The sequence below is a fragment of the Dendrobates tinctorius genome, unplaced genomic scaffold (assembly GCF_039654945.1).
Source record: "Dendrobates tinctorius isolate UK_male_01 unplaced genomic scaffold, ASM3965494v1 ptg000134l, whole genome shotgun sequence".
In the NCBI taxonomy this organism is placed as follows: Eukaryota; Metazoa; Chordata; class Amphibia; order Anura; family Dendrobatidae; genus Dendrobates; species Dendrobates tinctorius.
This window is the reverse complement of record NW_027361802.1, coordinates 21,799,474-21,822,000: the sequence shown is the minus strand read 5'-3', so window position 1 is coordinate 21,822,000 and position 22,527 is coordinate 21,799,474. Positions and strand designations below refer to the sequence as shown.

General features: G+C 44.3%; 1 protein-coding gene across 1 annotated transcript in view; it reads right to left on the bottom strand.

Annotated features, from left to right (window-relative positions):
* PCSK5 (proprotein convertase subtilisin/kexin type 5) overlaps nucleotides 1–22,527 on the bottom strand; it is an 810,488-nt gene that overhangs the window by 31,674 nt on the left and 756,287 nt on the right. Inside the window, exons 31-33 of the mRNA XM_073543784.1 lie at nucleotides 8,263–8,499; nucleotides 7,941–8,168; nucleotides 5,415–5,592 (exon numbers count right to left, since the gene is read on the bottom strand). Coding sequence (XP_073399885.1) covers nucleotides 5,415–5,592; nucleotides 7,941–8,168; nucleotides 8,263–8,499 — 643 coding nt within the window. The remainder of the gene's footprint in view (nucleotides 1–5,414; nucleotides 5,593–7,940; nucleotides 8,169–8,262; nucleotides 8,500–22,527) is intronic.

The window sequence follows — 22,527 nt, the reverse complement described above, 5'->3', positions numbered from 1 at the left end:
TCAGACAGTTTAGGGCAGGGGCACAATTGGGTGTCTCAAGTGTTTTATTTAAAAGTACCAACTAGCCACTTTGCCTGTGCCAGGGTAATAAAATACAGGGTTAATGCAGTACACTGAACTTTTGCCTAAGCTGTAAAATAGCCTAGCTTTGGTTTTGTTTTAGGGATACAAAGGCCCATTTATTAGTGCATTCGTAGCAATATAGGAGGGGTATCAGAAAAATGGTAAACCAAATTGTTATTTTATTGGGAATATATATATTTGCTAAAATTGACATGTCAAGAGTGCTAATAGTTCCATCTTTCATAACAATCAACCTTGAAAGTGGCGTCAAGTCCTCTATATATGGCTGCACAGAAATATTGCTCCTAATGCAGCCAATTAGAGTTTGGCCACACAGCATCACTCACACGGAATGATAGCCCCAATGAACATTAACCCCCACAGAGTATAATGCCCCCACAATACATTTCTCCCAATGCTGTATAAAGCTCTCAAGGACATCCACACAGCACCCTAAGCCCCCAATAAAGTATGATGCCCCCAGAACTCCCACACAGCATGTTGCTCACACAGCCCCCCTTACAATTAAAATGATGACCCTCACAGTCTCCAACACAATTGGGACTGTAGCAATTTTTATTTTATGCTAAGCCACTTCCCTAATCTCATTCATTTCTTTATATGTGCCTACAAAGAAACATTGCTCCTAGTATACCCACATAGTACAATACCCCTTCCATGATGTCCCCCAGAGTGACAAAACACAGAGTGTATGATGTCACATCAGTGCCCCTCAAACAGTATAATGTCCTGACAGTGCCCACCCCATGCATTTTGATGCCCCCACAGTGCCCATCACACAAAGTATGATGTCCCCTCAGTCATTCACACACATCATGTTGTCCCCAGAGATCCACACACAGTATGATGCCCCTGCAGCCCTTTAAATACAGAATACTCCTCTGACAGCTTCCCTACACAGTATGGTTCCCCCTGCAGACCGATCACATGCAGTATGATGCAATAACAGTTTTCCTCCACATAATGCCTCACAGAACCCTGAACCCTTGCAGAATGATGCTTTCTGAGCCCCCAATACAGTATGATACCCTCACAGCCATCCATTCACACTATGATGCCTCCACAGCCCCTCATACAGTATGATGCCTCACTCTTCCCCTACATACAGGATAATGCGCTCATAGCCCCCCCCACATAATGCGATGCCACCCATAGCATGATGCCCCAACACGCAACCCCCCAGACAGTATAATGCCCTCCAGCCCCCCCACACACTGTGATGGCCACAGCTTTCCACACACAGTAAAAAAGCACACTCACATCATATGGTGACCCCAATGTCCCCCAAACACATTATGCGGTAAATCCTGCACACAGTATGATGCCTCCACAGTCTTAATAGCCTGACACAAGCATCACACTTGCCTGCATATCTGCTCTTCAGCCACAGAACTCCTCTTTGCTGCCCAGTCATGTGACCTGAGACAGTTACCTGATGTGAAAATCCTTCAGTCTCTACATGGATGAAAAGCTGTAGCATGAATCTGACAGCTCTCTGCACAACACCAGGGTTCAACTATGTCTGTACAGTGGAAATAGAGACATATCCCCAACCTACCAGAGCAGTTTTCAAATCTGGGACTGTTTTGCTGAATCTGACTTGGTTGGTAGGTATAATATATGTACCTTGGCTTTCTACCCCCTGCCTCTCATCATTCCTTAGTTTCCTCTACCTCAGGGGTGGGCAATTTATTTCCCAATGGGCCACAGGAGAGACCATGAAAAATGAGGATGAATGAACTCATGGAGATCAACATCCAACACTGCAGAGACACCATCACATGTTTCTCAATGCAGTGATTCTAGAGCAATGCCACAATCCCTTATGGGAAATATGTAAAAACATGCAAAACCCAAGCCACAGAGACACCATCACATGTTTCTCAACGCAAGCAATGACTAGCCAGGTCTTTCCCGGGAAGGAACAAGCACGGGAAGGTTTCCTTCATTGGAGACTGCCCTTCCCGTGGTTGTTCCTTCCCAGGGAAAGACCTGGCTAGTCATTGCTTGCGTTAAGAAATATGTGATGGTGTCTCCGCGGCTTGTGTTTTACAGGTGAGACCATGACTGTTGTGGAGGGCCGAACCAATAGCTTGAAATTAATCCTACTCAATATAAATTTATTAATATTAATTGTATCACTTAATATTGAGCAGAATTAAGTATGCTGACACCCCCTATATATCTTTAACCCCCCCACAGTCCCTTATATACGGCATGAGCCTCACACAGCCTACTACATATGCGGCATGAGCCCCACACAGCCTCCTCCATATGTGGCATGAGCCTCACACAGCCTACTACATATGCGGCATGAGCCTCACACAGCCTCCCCATATACAGCATGAGCCCCACACAGCCTCCCTATACATGGCATGAGCCTCACACAGCCTCCCTATATAAGGCATGAGCCCCACACAGCCCACACAGCCTCCCTATATACAGCATGAGCCCCACACAGCCTCCCCATGTACTGCATAAGCCCCACACAGGCTTTCCATATACAGCATGAGCTCCACACAGCATCAACATGTACTGCATGAGCCCCAGTTTCCCCGTATACTGCATGAGGCTCCACACAGCCTCCCCATGTACAGCATGAGCCCCGCACAGCCTCCCCATGAACTGCATGAGCCCCACACAGCCTCCCCATGTACTGCATGAGCCCCAGTTTCCTCATATACTGCATGAGGCCCCACACAGCCTTCCCATGTAGAGCATGGAGCCCCACACAGCCTTCCTATATGCAGCATGAGTCCCACACAGCCTCCCCATGTACTGCCTGAGCTCCACACAGCCTCCCCATGTACTGCATGAACCCCAGTTTCCCCATATACTGCATGAGGCCCCAAACAGCCTTCCCATGTACAGCATGAGCCTCACACAGCCTCCTCATGTACTGCATGAGCCCCACACAGCCTCCCCATGTACTGCATAAGCTCCAGTTTCCCCATATACTGCATGAGGCCCCACAAAGCCTCCACATGTACAGCATGAGCCCCACACAGCCTCCCCATGTACAGCGTGAACCCCACCCAGCCTCCCTATATACAGCATGAGCCCCACACAGCCTCCCCATGCACTGCATGAACCCCACACAGCCTCCCCATCTTATCTTTATGTCTGTTTGACCATGTGGACATTCCAGCCTCACAATTGTTGGCAGGGATACAAGAGTGACTATTGCTGCTCATGTGGTATGAAGACCTTTTGTATTTTCTATGCATAATTTAGGTGCTATGTATTAGCTATGCCTATATGCCTTTTTATATTTTTCTGGAACGTGGTTCTGTCAGTAATTACCTTATTTAAAGGTTTTTGGTGTTATTCCCTGCTGTTCTCTATTTTAGATATATGTCGACATGCCTATTAAATATCTGTTTACATTTATTATCGATTTGTGACATGGATTTTGACAGTGAATATGTACTTTATATCTTCTAAGTGATTTTTGTGCCTTTATGTCCCGGTTTATATCCTATTGGCCAGTGCTTGTGTTTTTTGCCTGTTTGGCTTTTTAAATGTTTTTACTTGTTTTGTCCATGCCTATGTATGAATTGACATTGTATTATATATCTTTTGAATAAATACTTTTGCACAGGTTGATCCCATGTATTGTGTATACTTTTCTCTTTAGTCTTTGCATTCCATGGTCCTTTACACATGGTAGATCCCTGTCTTTTTCATTTTAGTGGTGCCCGCTTATCTACATTAATTTTGACAGCCTCCCCATGTACTGCATGAGCCCCAGATTCCCCATATACTGCATGAGGCCCCACACAGCCTCTCCATGTACTGCCTGAGCCCCACACAGCCTCCCCATGTACAGCATGAGCCCCACACAGCCTCCGTATATACAGCATGAGCCCCTATACTGTACATACTCCCCATGTACTGCATGAGCCCCAGTTTCCCCATATACTGCATGAGCCCCACACAGCTTTCTTATATACAGCATGAGTCATATAGTCTCTCCACATACTGAATGAGGCCCCACACAGCCTCCGATATACTGCATGAGGCCCCCACAGCCTCTCCATATACTGATTGAGCCCCACACAGCCTCCCCATATATTGCATGAGCCCCATGTGGCCTCCCTATATACTGCATGAGCCCCACACAGCCTTCCCATATACTGCATGACAGTATACAGCCTTCCCATAGACTCCCCATGTGCAGCATGTCACCCCCATAGCCTCCCCATGTGCTGCACGTCACCCTCATAGAATCCACATGTGCTGTACGTCACCCCCATAGAATCCCCATGTGCTGTCACCCCCATAGAATCCCCACGCTCACCCCATGAAGAAAAAAAAAAACACCACATACTCACCTTGGTCCCGTTCCCAGGCACCCTGCTTCTGCCTCTGCCTCCGGAGCGCTGACTCTCCGGCGGTACACAGCTGACGCGATGACATGACATCATCGCGTCAGCTGTTTCACATGCTGATTGGTGGAGGAAGTGGCTGGAGGCCCCTCCTCCACCAATACTGACTGCGGGAGACAGGGGTGGGAGAAGGGGGCGGGTGGGCACGGTGTGGCCCGCAGACCTCAGGTTTCCAGTCGGTCTGCACTTTGCCTAGGTCTGCTCTATCTGGATTATGATGAAAGGGAATTTACTCCACATACTGATAACAAAAGTCACATATTGGGCAGCATGGTGGCTCAGTGGTTAGCAGTTCAGACTTGCAGTTCTGGGGTCCTGGGTACAAATCCTACCAAGGAAACACCTGCAAGGAGTTTGTATGTTCTCCCCGTGTTTGCGGCGTGGCTTTCCTCTGGGTTCTCCGCTTTCCTCCAACATGCCAAAGACATACTGGTAGGAAATCTAGATTGTGAGCCCCAATGGCGACAATGATGATGTCTGTAAAGCGCTGTGGATTTAATGGTGCCATATAATTGAGTAAGATAAATAACAGACCAGACATCCTGGCAGCTAGAAAATCCAGGTTATGGCAACCCATGTAATAATCTGGTAATTCCATTTAAAAAATCTAGCAGTGGCTCCTGAGTCCAATTGAGATTTTTTTGTACAAATAATGTGAAATAATTTATTTTATTCTAGGGACTTTGTTCTTAGACAAGTTGCGTGACTAAAAACCTTTGTACGACTTATCTGCAACTTGCTGAATGCCACCATTTTAGACTTTAGATCTGGGTGTAAAAATCAGTCAAGAAATCAAGCAGTGTTGTATATTTCAAAATGGCAGTGGTAGGTTTAGGATTGCAACACGACTCCATTAACAATCATTAGATGTGATGTTACATTGTGTCACCAACATCTTCATGTTACCAAGTGGTGGTCCTCACTTAATTCTTGATTTCTTACCCGGTCATACAATGTTGTAGACAGCTGTGATGCTGCACATATGTTCCCTCTTTACAAGTCAGGCAGTCCATGCTATGCCCCCCAGTGCAAGTCATACAGCTCCTATGGCAGAGTTCACAACGCCGTTCATGTTCTTCTGCATAATATCCATCAGGACATTTGTTCACACATGTGGAATCTGAGGAAATGAAAAAAATCGAGACATCAGATCTGGTTTCGAGAATATGTTATCCTATCTAGCTTTAAGCCTGAGGAAATTATAATAAACTGTTATTGATTCGCTACAATCCTTTGAAAATATTGTCATTGTGATAGAGATTTTGCACGTTAGTTTGTGATCATCAGGGGCGTAACTACTGAGGTCGCAGCTGCGATGGGGCCCCAGAGTGCTTAGGGGCCCGCCCAGTCCAGCAAAGAAGTAGCTGGCTTCATGTGGGACCTGGGCTTCGATCATGTCCTGCGCCCCCTCCTCCAGCATGGACTTGATTATTCCTCCCCCTGAGCTCTGCACTCCACGCCCCAGTGTCTCAGGTGATGGAGGATGAGACCTGCTGCCGACACCTCTCAGTGACCAGTCACATGGAGCTCCATGACTACAGAGTGCATGGGGAAGGCACGCATTCAGGAGCACATGATGGCTGCTCTGTGCGCACAGGACCTGTATGAGTTCACAGGAGGGGAGGAGTCAGGGGTCACATGATCAGGGGCCTCAGTGTATGCAGGACTCTGCTGTGCTGGCCATCATGGTGCTGGATGAGGGTAAGTTTATGTGTGGGGTCAGGAGAGGTTTACAGTGTGGATGTAGAAGAGCCACGTGTGTATGAGGTGTGCGGAGCGCAGCCGTGTGTGTATGAGGTGTACGGAGTAGAGCCATGTGTGTACGAGGTTTACGGAACAGAGCCGTGTTTGTACGAGATGTGCGGAGCAGAGCCACATGTGTACAAGGTGTACGGAGTGGAGCCGTGCGTGTACGAGGTGTACGGAACCACATGTGTACGAGGTATGTGTAGCCGCATGTGTATGAGGTGTACGGAGAGGAGATGTGCGTGTATTTTGGCATGGGGAGGCCCCATTTGAAAGTTCGCACCGGGGCCATAACTTTGTAGTTATGCCACTGGTGATCATCATTACATCACTGTCAATAAAGTGTTAAATAATTCATGTAAATGTTCACAGTGCTGTACCTTCCATAAAAAGCTGGCATGCAATTGTAGAGGGGTCCTCAGTAAGGGCTTATTCACACGTCAGTATTTGGAAGCCAAAACCAGGAGTGGAACGTACAGAGAAAAACTTTAAAGCCGGGGTCACACTTGCGAGTGCAATGGGAGAAACTTGCGTAAGTCTCTCGCCTCAACACCCGGCACTCGAGAGCAGAGTGTGCGGCTACATGTATTTCTATGCAACTGAACGCTCCAATCCGAGTGCCGGCGGCAGTGCCGGGTTTTGAAGCGAGAGACTTGTGCGAGTTTCTCGCATGTGAGTATGAGCCCTTAGAGGGAGACCCTGCACTAACCTGTCCTGCATTTCTCTACACTCGTTACTAGTGGGAAATAAGTAGTAGCTTATTACATTCATATGTAGTGTGACTGTTTTAGTACATACTTATACCCCCATTAAATAACAATTCTGTAGCACATTTTTAAAATTGTGCATTGTGATCCTCTGTTATTCCTCCTGAAAATGTATGCATTGCATGAATGGGAACTGACCGTGGAGGGTTTCCCTACAATGTAATCAAGTGTGGCCAGTGCCTGTGTAGGGACATGCAAATTGCCTCTTCTGAGAAAAAGAGGACTTGAACTCTATAGCGCCACCTGTTGGTAGTAGCGATCCTACAAGTCACAATCAACCCTTTAACGAGTCTTGTAATATGACTTAGGATAAAAGCCAAATCAGAATCTCAATTTGCAGACACGTTGTTTCGAGCTATTGGCTCTCGTCAGTGCAAAGTATGAGAACTGATTTGGCTAGGTGAGAGGCTCTGGACTGAGGTCTAAGGGGTAAGGTTTCTCCTTGTGGAGAGTGACATGCCAGCTCTGGCTTGTCAAGGTAAGGAGGCTTATTCGGCATGCAATGTAGGGATGCACACCACTGGTAAGGCTATATTCACACTATCACTATTTGGTCAGTGTTTTACATCAGTATCTGTAAGCCAAAACCAGGAACGGGTGATAAATCCAGAAGTGGTGACGTGTTTCTATTATACTTTTCCTCCGATTGTTCTGCTCTTGGTTTGGGCTTACAATTACTGAGGGAAAATACTGACCAAATACTGAACGTGTGAATGTGGCCTAAGGGGAATAGTATCACCCAGTTGTGAATGCATTCATTAACTACAAAGGAACGGCACACAGAATGATAGGCATAGACATCTTTACTAAAACAGCCATGTCAAGAGGTTTGAGAAAAATGTTCTATTCCCCTGTTAGTGATAGAAAATGTAAAATAAAAAGAGGGCAAGAAACTGGGCGGGACTCAACCCAGGCCCCCAATTCAAGAGATTTTTCTTACTGTCCTCAGACTTACTCAGCAGGAAGGTGTTCTCCGTGCAACTCAGACAGTGATGCTCTGTGGCTCCCGTGCACCCCGAGCATTTCTTGTGACATGGCACACAGTTTCCGTATTCGTCGGGATATTCGTGAAGCGTGCACACCATGTATGGGACACAGTTGCCCTGTCTGTTTTTAGCAAAACCTTCTTTACATTCATCACAAGTGTTCGAGGAATGACAAGTCTTACAGGAGTTGTCACAGTCTGAAAATATTAAAAGGAGGAAAGGATAACAAGTCAATAAAACAAAAAACACGCCAAAGCCAAACATCGTAGATAGAATTTATATCTTCTGTACCTTGGCAATGTTCTGCTCCTGCTGCACTGAAGGTTCCTTCTGGGCATCTACCCAGACAGTCACCTTCATAAAGGAAAAACTTAGGACTGGCACATTTCTCACAGTCATCTCTTTCAGGTCCTCTGCATTTTGCACACATGGAATGACAGTTCACACAGCTGTCATCTTCCTCATAATATCCATCAGGACATGAGCTCACACATTTGTCTTCATGGAGGAAATAAGAAGGCAAGCATGCTGAGAAGAGACAAAATTATTATTTTACTCTTTACACTCATGAAAACAATAATATACAGTGGGGAAAAAAAGTATTTAGTCAGTCAGCAATAGTGCAAGTTCCACCACTTAAAAAGATGAGAGGCGTCTGTAATTTACATCATAGGTAGACCTCAACTATGGGAGACAAACTGAGAAAAAAAAATCCAGAAAATCATATTGTCTGTTTTTTTTTCCATTTTATTTGCATATTATGGTGGAAAATAAGTATTTGGTCAGAAACAAGCAATCAAGATTTCTGGCTCTCACAGACCTGTAACTTCTTCTTTAAGAGTCTCCTCTTTCCTCCACTCATTACCTGTAGTAATGGCACCTGTTTAAACTTATCAGTATAAAAAGACACCTGTGCACACCCTCAAACAGTCTGACTCCAAACTCCACTATGGTGAAGACCAAAGAGCTGTCAAAGGACACCAGAAACAAAATTGTAGCCCTGCACCAGGCTGGGAAGACTGAATCTGCAATAGCCAACCAGCTTGGAGTGAAGAAATCAACTGTGGGAGCAATAATTAGAAAATGGAAGACATACAAGACCACTGATAATCTCCCTCGATCTGGTGCTCCACGCAAAATCCCACCCCGTGGGGTCAGAATGATCACAAGAACGGTGAGCAAAAATCCCAGAACCACGTGGGGGGACCTAGTGAATGAACTGCAGAGAGCTGGGACCAATGTAAAAAGGCCTACCATAAGTAACACACTACGCCACCATGGACTCAGATCCTGCAGTGCCAGACGTGTCCCACTGCTTAAGCCTGTACATGTCCTGGCCCGTCTGAAGTTTGCTAGAGAGCATTTGGATGATCCAGAGGAGTTTTGGGAGAATGTCCTATGGTCTGATGAAACCAAACTGGAACTGTTTGGTAGAAACACAACTTGTCGTGTTTGGAGGAAAAAGAATACTGAGTTGCATCCATCAAACACCATACCTACTGTAAAGCATGGTGGTGGAAACATCATGCTTTGGGGCTGTTTCTCTGCAAAGGGGCCAGGATGACTGATCCGGGTACATGAAAGAATGAATGGGGCCATGTATCGTGAGATTTTGAGTGCAAACCTCCTTCCATCAGCAAGGGCATTGAAGATGATACGTGGCTGGGTGTTTCAACATGACAATGATCCAAAGCACACCGCCAGGGCAACGAAGGAGTGGCTTCGTAAGAAGCATTTCAAGGTCCTGGAGTGGCCTAGCCAGTCTCCAGATCTCAACCCTATAGAAAACCTTTGGAGGGAGTTGAAAGTCCGTGTTGCCAAGCGAAAAGCCAAAAACATCACTGCTCTAGAGGAGATCTGCATGTAGGAATGGGCCAACATACCAACAACAGTGTGTGGCAACCTTGTGAAGACTTACAGAAAACGTTTGACCTCTGTCATTGCCAACAAAGGATATATCACAAAGTATTGAGATGAAATTTTGTTTCTGACCAAATACTTATTTTCCACCATAATATGCAAATAAAATGAAAAAAAAACAGACAATGTGATTTTCTGTTTTTTTTTTCTCAGTTTGTCTCCCATAGTTGAGGTCTACCTATGATGTAAATTACAGACGCCTCTCATCTTTTTAAGTGGTGGAACTTGCACTATTGCTGACTGACTAAATACTTTTTTTCCCCACTGTATCTATATATGTGTACGTGTAGGGGGCATCATTCAGATAAATAGGAGCTGTATACAAATGTGAACAGAATAGCCCCCTAGTGGTGGTAACAGTCTGCTGACATTTTTACAGATCGGTGTGCGGAATAGAAGAACAATGTACTGTATTAAAAAAGAAGAAGAGCACAGTGCTAGTTAATTAGAGCTAAGTACTGACATCTCCATTAGATTACAAGCTTGCTTTGTGAGGGTGCTATTACCAGTAAATTCAGGTATTAGCAGAAAGGATGTTAGTCCATGAGCCAAGAGCCAATTTTGACGATATCGGTACCACCCGGAGTGACTAATTCTCTTTGGTGTTTTTAGGTAGATGCTTGTCTGTAGTTTATGTTTTGATATGATAGCCCTTGCACATCAGTAGCTTAACCCCTTCAGGCCTATTTGTACCCAAATGCCTAGGCCATTTTTTGTAAATCTGACCTGTCACTTCATGCGGTAATAACTTTGGGACGCTATCACCTACTCACGCCATTCTGAGATTGTTTTCTCGTGACATATTGTACTTCATGGTAGTGCTAATTGTGAGTCAATAGATTTTACCTTTCTGCATAAAAAATTACAAAATACACGAAAATTTGGGAAAAATTCACTATTTTTGAACTTTGAAATTCTCTACTTTTTACAAAATTGCTGATACCCCCCATAACAGTTATTAGTTTACATTCTCCACATGTCTACTTCACATTGGCATCATTTTGGAAATTAAATTTTATATTTTTCGGATGTGATAAGGCTCATAGTTTTATACGCAATTTTTTAAAGTTTACGACTAAATTTCCAAAACCCATTTTTCCAAGGACCAAGTCAGTACGGATTTTCAAAACTTTGTTAACCCCTTAGGTGTTGCACAGGAATTCAAGCAAAATGACAGTGAAATATCAAAATTTCAATTTTTTGGCAGATATTCCATTGTAATCCAATTTTACCTGCAACCCAGCAAGGGTTAACAGCAAACCCAAACCCAAAATTGGTTACCCCAATTCCGCAGTTTATAGAAACACCCCACATGTACACGTAAAGTAAATTATGGGCGCGCAAGAGGGCTCAGCACAGAAGGAGAGCTAGGCGGTTTTTGGGATAATAGATTACACTGGAAGAAATCCAGTGGGCCATGTCGTATTGGAGAGACCCTGAGGTACCCCCAGAGTGGAAACCCCCAAAAGGTTACCGTATTTTGGAAACTACACCCCCTAAGGAATGTTTTAGGGGGTATAGTAATCACTTTGACCCAACAAGCGCTCCATTGGAGTTTCATGCACGTGGTTGAGGAAATTGAAAAGTACGTTTTTTACTGAAAAATGTCGCTTTAGGCCCACATTTTTCATTTTGAAAAGGGGGACCAGGAAAAAGTACACCCCACTTTTTATTCCCCATTGTCTCCCGAACACGGCAATACCACAAGTGTTGTCTAAAACCACAGTATTGGCGCACGGCAGGCTTCGTAAGCGAAGCTGCGGCAAAATTCACTGTAAGAAATCTATGGGGCCATGTCACATTTGGAGACACCCTGAGGTCCCGCACAGTGGAAACCCCAAAAAAGTGACCCCATTTTTGAAACTACACCCCCTAAGGAATGTTTTAGGAGGTACAGTAACCACTTTGCACCGGGAACCGGCTCCCGACCCGCGGCGATCGCCCGGCATATGATCCGGGTACGATTCGCGAAGGGGTTAATGGTATTTTTCACCTTTTGAATAGATCCTACCTATATTTCCAAAAAATAATGATTAAAGGTCGATTTAGGGGAAATGCCAAAATGTCAATACAATGCATGTAGTATTTGTAACAAAATTTAATCCAAGTTATGTAAATACACACTGAACATGTCATGGGCTTGTCCATACTAATGTGTGTGTGTGTGTGTAGGTGTGTGTATATATATATATATATATATATATATATATTGTGTGTATGTATAATTACTGTATATAACGTTACTCCATAATATCTTCAACATCAGACTCTGAATCTGACTGTTGTTCTACTGGCTCGTCTTCAATACCCTTGTTCTGGCATGTCTGTAACCTGCACATGTCCGTGCACTTCAGGCCATTGCTGAGGCAAGTACACTGAGGAAGTTCGCATGACCGCACACACTTGCAGGACAGTAGCTGGATAATAGCTTCTGGTGCTGGTGCCCCTCGCATGCACTTGACAACAAGCTTTCCGTCATTATCTATCATCCAACCGCAGTCTTTTGGGTTTGCAACAAATGGCTGGCTCTGCAGACTTCTCCTCCAGATCGCAGCCTGGTAGTTTGCACGCAGTGCATGCATGAAAAGGCAGTCTTGGCAAGGAGGGAGTTGACTTGACTCTATCACTCCACGTCTGGCACAGAACAGCTGATACCGGAGCCTGTTTACCTCAGTTGTTTGGGTAGTTGGCAGGTACATGTGGCAGGTGATTTCCTGTAACTTCTCAAAGAGTTCGGGAGACACTTCCCATGAACGACCAACTTCCTGAAAGGCATCCTGGTATGTCTTGTTCATCTTCAACTCCTTGAGTGTCGTCATCTTCCCACGGCCAGCGAATGCACTTACTGTGTCACAGCCTGTAAATGCATGCATACCAATCAATGAATCACACACGCTGCCTCCCAATGTTCTGCTCAGAGTGGTGATATCCAGGAATCTTGTCCGGTTCTGTGTACCGCATTTCTGGAACAGGTGGGATGGGATTTTGTGGCACATGCCCAGACACAGGACCATGATATCAGTATCCTCTGAAGTGATGATGACAGACTTGTAACCAGATTCTGCTGCATGAAGAGCATGGAGAAGGAGGCGTGTGTCTGCTTCTTCTTGACTTGACTTAAGGTCAGCAGCCTCTTCCCACTGTTCTTTGGTGATCTTAAAGCACAGCTGCTCACATGTGACATACATCTCCTTCTCCTCAAGCTTCTCCCTGTGGTGTTTCGCCTTCCATTCTTCTACCAGAAACTTTATGAGACTTGCCTTGTTGGAGGAATTACTTAGTAGCTTTCTCCACTGCTGGATTTTGTGCCCATGTTGAATGTTCTTGAAATGGATCCCTGTGCCTTCATATCTGTTGACTCTTTCTGTATCTTTGATGGATGTCTCCTTGTAGACGTCAAAGACAATATCAATGCGCTTGCTCTTAGCACCCTCATGGATAGCGCGACTCATTGCTGTGCCTGCTAGCTGGGCAAATGTTGCATCGTTTCCCTTCAGTTTCTGAACCAGGCTCATCCCATCAATGATGGTTGCAGAGGGCTCAGGGATCACCTCTGCAGGAGGAGCATTCCTCTCCAACTCCTTTGCTAGGGCAGCCTTGTTGGTCTTGCGGATAGACCCATCACCGTTGGCAAGTGCCCATGGCAATGGCCCCAGGGGATGAGTCAAGACATCACTCATTTGTAGCTTTCTGTTCTCAGCTACAAGTATCATCTGGCCAAATAGGTTCCTGTCAGCCTTCAAAATTACCTCCTTGCCAAGGCCTTGTCTGTGTGTCTTCATTCTGATGTTAGAGAACGTTTTAAGATTGTTCTTCGTCATCTTGTCATGAAACAGTGTAGTTGGCGTATCGGTACCCAAACGCTCATCCTTGAATGTGTGATATGCATCCTCTCCTATACTGTATGCCCCTAGAAGGTCTTTGGCTACATCTGGTGGTGCTGCAGTCGCTGTTGATAAACTGATAAGTTCACCATTATGCTCTTTGTTGAAGGGGTTCAACCAACCAGTCTCCAGCAGTTCAACAAAAGATCGGACATCGGCTTCATCTCTTCTAATCCTGGACACCTGTAGGTCTGAATGACAGAAGTCAGTATATTGTTGGCCTACTGGGGCCCTCAGCTGCCTCAAGTACATGCTGCGGCACTCCAATGTCAGGTAGAATCTGGCGACAGCTCCAACTTTGAGGCTGAAGCCTTTTGTGCCCCCTGGTGTCTGGGTGTCTTTGTTGATTGCTTCTTCGATGGTCTGGTCCACAGGAATCCGTCCAAAAGGATTCTTGCTACCGATCTGGACCGAAAAGCCACCTTTCATGAAATATTCATGGACCTCTGGGTGGTCTATGGGCAGCCGAGACATCGTAGCATAGTAATAGGTTAGGTATCGGGCATAGTTGACCTTGTCATAGGCAAAACACCACGGTATCATCTGTCGGATTGCTCCTAGGTGAAGCATCCAGTTGCCTTCTCTTGAAGCTCGAACCAGGGCCAGCATGGTCTCGACCATGTCCAAGTATGACATCCAGAATGCTGAGAGTTGTTCATTTCTGAAGGTCTCAAGATAAACTTGAAAGAGCTTCAGGGTAAGTGTGCAAGATTCATTATCCAAGAACTTTTCGAAGGATCCCTGCGACACACTGATGCGAAAGTTTGTGATGTTCTTCAGTGTTTCATCCAGATGGTGAAGGTCCCTTGCATGGTTTTCTTCTAGCCATGGAAGGAAGTTTTTCCATGCAAGCCTCATAAGTGCTTCATAGACCAGCTTGTGTAGTCTCACTGCTCTGTTGTACCTCCGGCCATCCATCACTCCAGACACTGATCCTTCAGCGATGACACCGGATTCAACACACAGATCTCTAAGGCCTGCATCCTGAAATCTCTTACCTATGATGGAGAGGAATTTACAGATTGTGTGGAAGACACCCATTCTAATTATAATGTTCTTGAACTTCTCCTGTTTCCAGATAACCTCGGCAGCTTTGGCATAGAGTGCTTGATCAAACACGCACACAATTCTGTTAAGCTTCAGGGTCTGCATGATGGCATGTGTTTGCTCCAAGACTTCATTCAAAGTGGACATGGCTGTTGCAGGAGTATTGATAGTGGGCAGGTAGCTTACAGTGTTCTGGGCCACTACAATGTCGCTGCGGATTTGGATGTTGAACCCAGTCCAACTGCTAATGGTCTGATCCTCATGGTCTGACATTCTAGCCAGAAGCCAGATATGGTTCTTGGTTTTTGAATCCTGGACCTCCTCGGTAGAGTTAACATTCGCAGTCTCAATCCTGGGTGGCCCTCCCCGCCGCCCAACATTGTATATTGGTAGCATTAATTCTGTCGGAATTATGCTTCTTTTCTTCGACTTGGTTACATCTGGCAGGACTTTTGTCACAGAGCATGCAACATTGGACTGAACAGCGATGCCATTGACTCTATGAGATGTACCTGCTCCACTTAGTGTCTCCTCAAGTCTGTCAATGTTATCCCAGGCCAAGGTTGTGAACACACCAGGGTAGATATTTGCTGGCATTGGGATGTCATCCGTTGAACATTCCAACTTCTGGATACAAAGGGCTGTATCGATCTCCTCAGCCGTTGAATATGACACACAGTGGCCAAGACGATTCAGAGTTCGAACCAGTTCTGTATTGCCGGTCAAAGACTTAATTGCAAAGGACAGCAGTACGTGCTTGGGTGGCTTTGTCTTTCCATTGGTAACAGCAAAAACCAAGTCACTGCCGAAGGATGTGGCAAGACGTTGAGCTCTTTCAGAGGGAGTTTGGCACTCACAATCTCTTGTAAGCAGGGTTTGCAGGAATTGAGTGACTAATGCAGGAACGACATTCTGATCTGTATCGGGAGGCCTTGGCTGACTCACATCTTGCTTCTTGATCTCATTCCTCAGCTGCATTGCTGCTTTGGTTACGACATCTCCAGAGTTAGCGGCTCTTGCTTCTTGCAGATCTTTTGTCATGCTGTGTGCTTGCCGGGCAAGGTCGTCCATTGATAGGCTATATGGATAGACTAGAAGCTTACCTTTCTCATTGGAGAGAAAGCGGAGTGATTCACCAAACTCTGTTTCAAGTTTTCGGCGAACATGTTTCTTTGTCGATGGTTTCAGTTTGATGATACCACGGGACATCATGCATCTCTGAAGCCTAGATGTGAGGTTTATCATAGGCAGTACTTCTGGGTTTGGGAACAATTCAGTCCTTATATACAAGAAGAATTCCTCAAGGGCTTCTCTCTCTGCCTCTCCGTAGCGTACTTCCTTGCTTTCTTCCTGATTTTCTGCTGCACCAGACCTACAGGCCACTTGGGAATCATCTTTTGTGAATAGTTTGTAGCACAACTTGTGGTAGTGCCCCTCTGAAGCAACAAGGTCTCTGCTAAGTAAACCATGGATTCTCTGTGTGCCTTTCCTTATCGCTGCTCTGCGGATCATCTCATCTGCTCGTAGCTCAACACACTGGACGATTGGCTTCCTTGTTTTTTCTCCTTTGAGATACTTGCTTAACTTCTCGCAGAACATACATACTTTGGCATACACCCTGCTATCACTGGGGGTACCCCTCGGTAGCCTCCTCCTGGGGATTTCGCTTGCTGTTTCGACATTGACACCCTTGGCAAGGATAGAATCCAGTGACTTCTTCATTGTAAAGAGACTACGACATTTACGGTGATATTGTATGTGTGGTATTTCTCGTTCTTCAAGGCCCTTAGCTGCTTCCAGGATGGATTCATGCTGTCTGATCTCTGCAGCCCTAAGCAATGTTTTCCAGGAGTCCAAATCCTGTAGGGACGCCAGATCATCACTGTCATCATTAGAGCAGTGTATGATACAGTCGATCCGTGATTTCTTCCTCGCTGGTACTTCCATCATGCCATTAGATATGTCAGTAAACACCTGCAAACACAAAGAAAAACATTAAAACCCTTGGCACACACACACACATGTTCAGTGTGTATTTACATAACTTGGATTAAATTTTGTTACAAATACTACATGCATTGTATTGACATTTTGGCCTTTCCCCTAAATCGACCTTTAATCATTATTTTTTGGAAATATAGGTAGGATCTATTCAAAAGGTGAAAAATACCATTAACCCCTTCGCGCCGGCCGCCGTAGCGGTACGGCGAATCGTACCCGGATCATATGTCGGGCGATCGCCGCGGGTCGGGAGCCGGTTCCCGGTGCAAAGTGGTTATTGTACCTCCTAAAACATTCCTTAGGGGGCGTAGTTTCAAAAATGGGGTCACTTTTTTGGGGTTTCCACTGTGCGGGACCTCAGGGTGTCTCCAAATGTGACATGGCACATAGATTTCTTACAGTGAATTTTGCCGCAGCTTCGCTTACGAAGCCTGCCGTGCGCCAATACTGTGGTTTTAGACAACACTTGTGGTATTGCCGTGTTCGGGAGACAATGGGGAATAAAAAGTGGGGTGTACTTTTTCCTGGTCCCCCTTTTCAAAATGAAAAATGTGGGCCTAAAGCGACATTTTTCGGTAAAAAACGTACTTTTCAATTTCCTCAACCAAGTGCATGAAACTCCAATGGAGCGCTTGTTGGGTCAAAGTGGTTACTATACCCCCTAAAACATTCCTTAGGGGGTGTAGTTTCCAAAATGCGGTAACCTTTTGGGGGTTTCCACTCTGGGGGTACCTCAGGGTCTCTCCAATACGACATGGCCCACTGGATTTCTTCCAGTGTAATCTATTATCCCAAAAACCGCCTAGCTCTCCTTCTGTGCTGAGCCCTCTTGCGCGCCCATAATTTACTTTACGTGTACATGTGGGGTGTTTCTATAAACTGTGGAATTGGGGTAACCAATTTTGGGTTTGGGTTTGCTGTTAACCCTTGCTGGGTTGCAGGTAAAATTGGATTACAATGGAATATCTGCCAAAAAAGTGAAATTTTGATATTTCACTGTCATTTTGCTTGAATTCCTGTGCAACACCTAAGGGGTTAACAAAGTTTTGAAAATCCGTTTTGGACACCTTAAGGGGTGTAGTTTGCAAAATGGGGTAGTGTATGGGTGGGTTCTGTTATACAAGACCCATAAAGTGACGTCCGAACTGACTTGGTCCTTGGAAAAATGGGTTTTGGAAATGTAGTCGTAAACTTTAAAAATTGCGTATAAAACTATGAGCCTTATCACATCCGAAAAATATAAAATTTAATTTCCAAAATGATGCCAATGTGAAGTAGACATGTGGAGAATGTAAACTAATAACTGTTATGGGGGGTATCAGCATTTTTGTAAAAAGTAGAGAATTTCAAAGTTCAAAAATAGCGAATTTTTCCCAAATTTTCGTGTATTTTGTAATTTTTTAAGCAGAAAGGTAAAATCTATTGACTCACAATTAGCACTACCATGAAGTACAATATGTCACGAGAAAACAATCTCAGAATGGCGTGGGTAGGTGATAGCGTCCCAAAGTTATTACCGCATGAAGTGACAGGTCAGATTTACAAAAAATGGCCTAGGCATTTGGGTACAAATAGGCCTGAAGGGGTTAAGCTACTGATGTGCAAGGGCTATCATATCAAAACATAAACTACAGACAAGCATCTACCTAAAAACACCAAAGAGAATTAGTCACTCCGGGTAGTACCGATATCTGGCCCGGCTCATGGACTATGTAATGCGGTAATCTAGTACAGTTTCCCCTATACAGTGTTTCCCTATGTGGATCCCCAGCGTTCAGCTTTAATCTGTAGGAAAACTGCCTCGGAGTTCTCCTACTATCTGCTCCAAGACTACTAGTGCAGCAGCAGCCTCATCAGTGGCTGCAAGGGGCAGTATATTGTACTTGCACTGCATTCCCAAAGCCAATAATACAAGTATACATAGCTGCGTATGGATTGTGCCCCTGTCTCATGATGCAACAGAATGCATACCGTTAAGGTGTCTTCGAAAGTCGAGGAACGAGAACAAAGAGAAAAAAAACTCAGCAGAGAATAAACTCCTCCTAGTAAGAAGAACAAAGTGAAAAAGACAGCAGAGAATAAACTCCTCCTAGTAGGAAGAGCAAAGTGAAAAAGACAGCAGAGAATAAACTCCTAGTAGGCAGAACAAAGTGAAAAAGACAACAACAGAGAGTAAACTCCTCCTAGTAGGAAGAGCAAAGTGAAAAAGACAGCAGAAAATAAACTCCTAGTAGGAAGAACAAAGCAAAAAAAAGACAGCAGAGAATAAACTCATCCTAGAAGGAAGAACAAAGCAAAAAAAAAGACAGCAGAGAATAAACTCCTTGTAATAGGAAAAACAAAGAGAAAAAAAGACAGCAGAGAATAAACTCCTAGTAGGAACAAAGAAATAAAAGACAATAGAAAATAAACACCACCTAATGGGAAGAGCAAAGCAAAAAAAGACAGCAGAAAATAAACTCCTCCTAGTAGGAAAAACAAAGCAAAAAAGGACAGCAGAGAATAAACTCCTCCAAGTAGGAAGAACAAATAGAAAAAAAAGACAGGAGAGAATAAACTCCACCTAATGGGCAGAGCAAAGCGAAAAAAGACAGTAGAGAATAAACTCCACTTAGTGGGAAGAGCAAAGATAAAAAGACAGCAGAGAATAAACTCCACTTAATGGGAAGAACAAAGTGAAAAAAGACAGCAGAGAATAAACTCCTCCTAGTAAGAAGAACAAAGTGAAAAAGACTGCAGAGAATAAACTCCTAGTAGAAAGAGCAAAGCAAAAAAGGACAGCAGAGAATAAACTCCTCCAAGTAGGAAGAACAAATAGTAAAAAAAAGAGAGCAGAGAATAAACCCCACCTAATGGGAAGAGCAAAGCGAAAAAGACAGTAGAGAATAAACTCCACTTAGTGGGAACAACAAAGAGAAAAAAGACAGCAGAGAATAAACTCCACTTAATGGAAAGAACAAAGCGAAAAAAGACAGCAGAGAATAAACTCCTCCTAGTAAGAAGAACAAAGTGAAAAAGACAGCAGAGAATAAACTCCTCCTAGTAGGAAGAGCAAAGTGAAAAAGACAGCAGAGAATAAACTCTTCCTAGTAGGAAGAACAAAGTGAAAAAGACAGCAGAGAATAAACTCCTTATAATAGGAAGAACAAAGAGAAAAAAAAGACAGCAGAGAATAAACTCCATGTAGGAACAAAGAAATAAAAGACAATAGAGAATAAACACCACCTAATGGGAAGAGCAAAGCAAAAAAAAGACAGCAGAGAATAAACTCCTCCTAGTAGGAAGAACGAAGCAAAAAAGGACAGCAGAGAATAAACTTCTCCAAGTAGGAAGAACAAATAGAAAAAAAGACAGGAGAGAATAAACTCCACCTAATGGGAAGAGCAAAGTGAAAAAAGACAGTAGAGAATAAACTCCACTTAGTGGGAAGAACAACGATAAAAAAGACAGCAGAGAATAAACTCCACTTAATGGGAAAAACAAAGTGAAAAAAGACAGCAGAGAATAAACTCCTCCTAGTAAGAAGAACAAAGTGAAAAAGACAGCAGAGAATAAACTCCTCCAAGTAGGAAGACCAAATAGAAAAAAAAGACAGGAGAGAATAAACTCCACCTAATGGGAAGAGCAAAGCGAAAAAAGACAGTAGAGAATAAACTCCACTTAGTGGGAAGAACAAAGATAAAAAAGACAGCAGAGAATAAACTCCACTTAATGGGAAAAACAAAGCAAAAAAAGACAGCAGAGAATAAACTCCTCCTAGTAAGAAGAACAAAGTGAAAAAGACAGCAGAGAATAAACTCTTCCTAGTAGGAAGAACAAAGTGAAAAAGATAGCAGAGAATAAACTCCTAGTAGGAAGAACAAAGCAAAAAAAAGACAGCAGAGAATAAACTCATCTTAGCAGAAAGAACAAAGTGAAAAAAGACAGCAGACAATAAACTCCTCCTAGTGAAGCGATGGCCAGTGGACCACTACAATGCAGGGAGACTACGGTACACAAGATGAGGTGCAAACAACTAAAGGTTAATTTATTTACAGGCAAAGAATGCAGTGTTAGGAAAGTGTAAACAGGGGTATGCAATGACATAAAACAATTTACAAAAGTGATATTCTCTAGCTGGGCTGTACAAATGGCATGGTGCACCAACTATTACAGATCAGTGCATTCTTTCAAAAGGCAAAACAATACAATAAAGTACAGTATGCTGCTACTCTAACTGTAGCCTGACTGGCCGCTGCTACTTTGGCCGTACAGCAACCGTGCTCTGTCTATTGCAGCCTATCCTAAGCCCTAAACATGTGCGCACACGGGGTTAACACTCACGGTAAAGTTGGTGTCTCAGTTCCTTCCTGGGGGCCCCCTGCAGTTCTCTGCAAGATGATGCGATATCCTCCCTGGAAGCTCTGTGCAACGTGGTCTTGTCCTTGTGTGGCGATTTCGAGCCTGTTCCTAGAAACGGTGAACTCCCTCTTCTGCATTCCTTCCTTGCAGATCTTCGTGGCTCCTCGCAGTAACACAGGAAAGCCATCTTCGCTATCCCCAGAAGGGTATACACAATCCCACAGGTTCAGTCAGTTCTAAGCTGCACGTTTTTCTCCTCACGTCAGTCTCCTGCAGACTCCCAGCTCCAAACACTCACTGGGAAAACAGACCCTCCCCTCTCCATAGCTGGAAGAGCAAACCAAAGCATTCTTTTGAAGGGTAGAATCGAATGTACCATCACATCAGCCAAGGGGGTGCTGTCTCTTAAAGGGGCAGTGTGTCTCTGCTGTCCATAGCAATGTCAGCCCCTTACATGCCTCCCTACTTAAAGATGGTCATCCTCGGCCATCACAGCAAAATCTTCGGCATGACAGGCGAATGCAGCCTGATTTTCCTACAGCATAGCTTCTATCACCCGCACATGCTTAGGGCCAAGAGCCTTGACATTCACTTCCATTTGGTCAAGTCTCCAGGTCCAGATGAATTACACCCCAGAGTACTGAAGGAGATAGCAGAAGAAATTTTTGAACCCCTCTCCATAATCTTTGAAAATTCTTGGAGAACAGGAGAAGTGCCAGAAGACTGGAGAAGAGCAAATGTTGTTCCTATCTTCAAAAAGGGGAAGAAGGTGGACCCAGGCAACTATAGGCCGGTGAGTCTGACTTCTATACCAGGAAAGATCTTTGAACAAATTATTAAACAACATGTATGTCAATACCTGGATAAGAATGAAGTGATTAAACAGAGTCAGCATGGGTTTGTAACTAATAAGTCATGTCAGACTAATTTAATTTCCTTCTATGATGGTATTACTGATTGGGTGGATCAAGGAAATGCTGTAGATATAGTATATCTTGACTTCAGCAAAGCATTTGACAAAGTCTCTCATACAATCCTTATTGAAAAAATGACTAAGTATGGAATGGACAAGGCAACTGTTAGGTGGATTCATAACTGGCTTAGTGATCGGACCCAAAGAGTGGTCGTAAATGGCTGCACATCCAGTTGGAAGAATGTCTCAAGTGGGGTACCACAGGGCTCTGTCCTGGGCCCTGTATTGTTCAACATCTTTATCAACGATTTAGATGAAGGAATTGAGGGTAAACTGATTAAATTTGCTGATGACACAAAGCTAGGAGGGATAGCTAATACTAGAGAAGAGAGAGAGAGGATTCAAAAAGATTTAAATAAACTGGAGAAGTGGGCAGCAACTAACAGAATG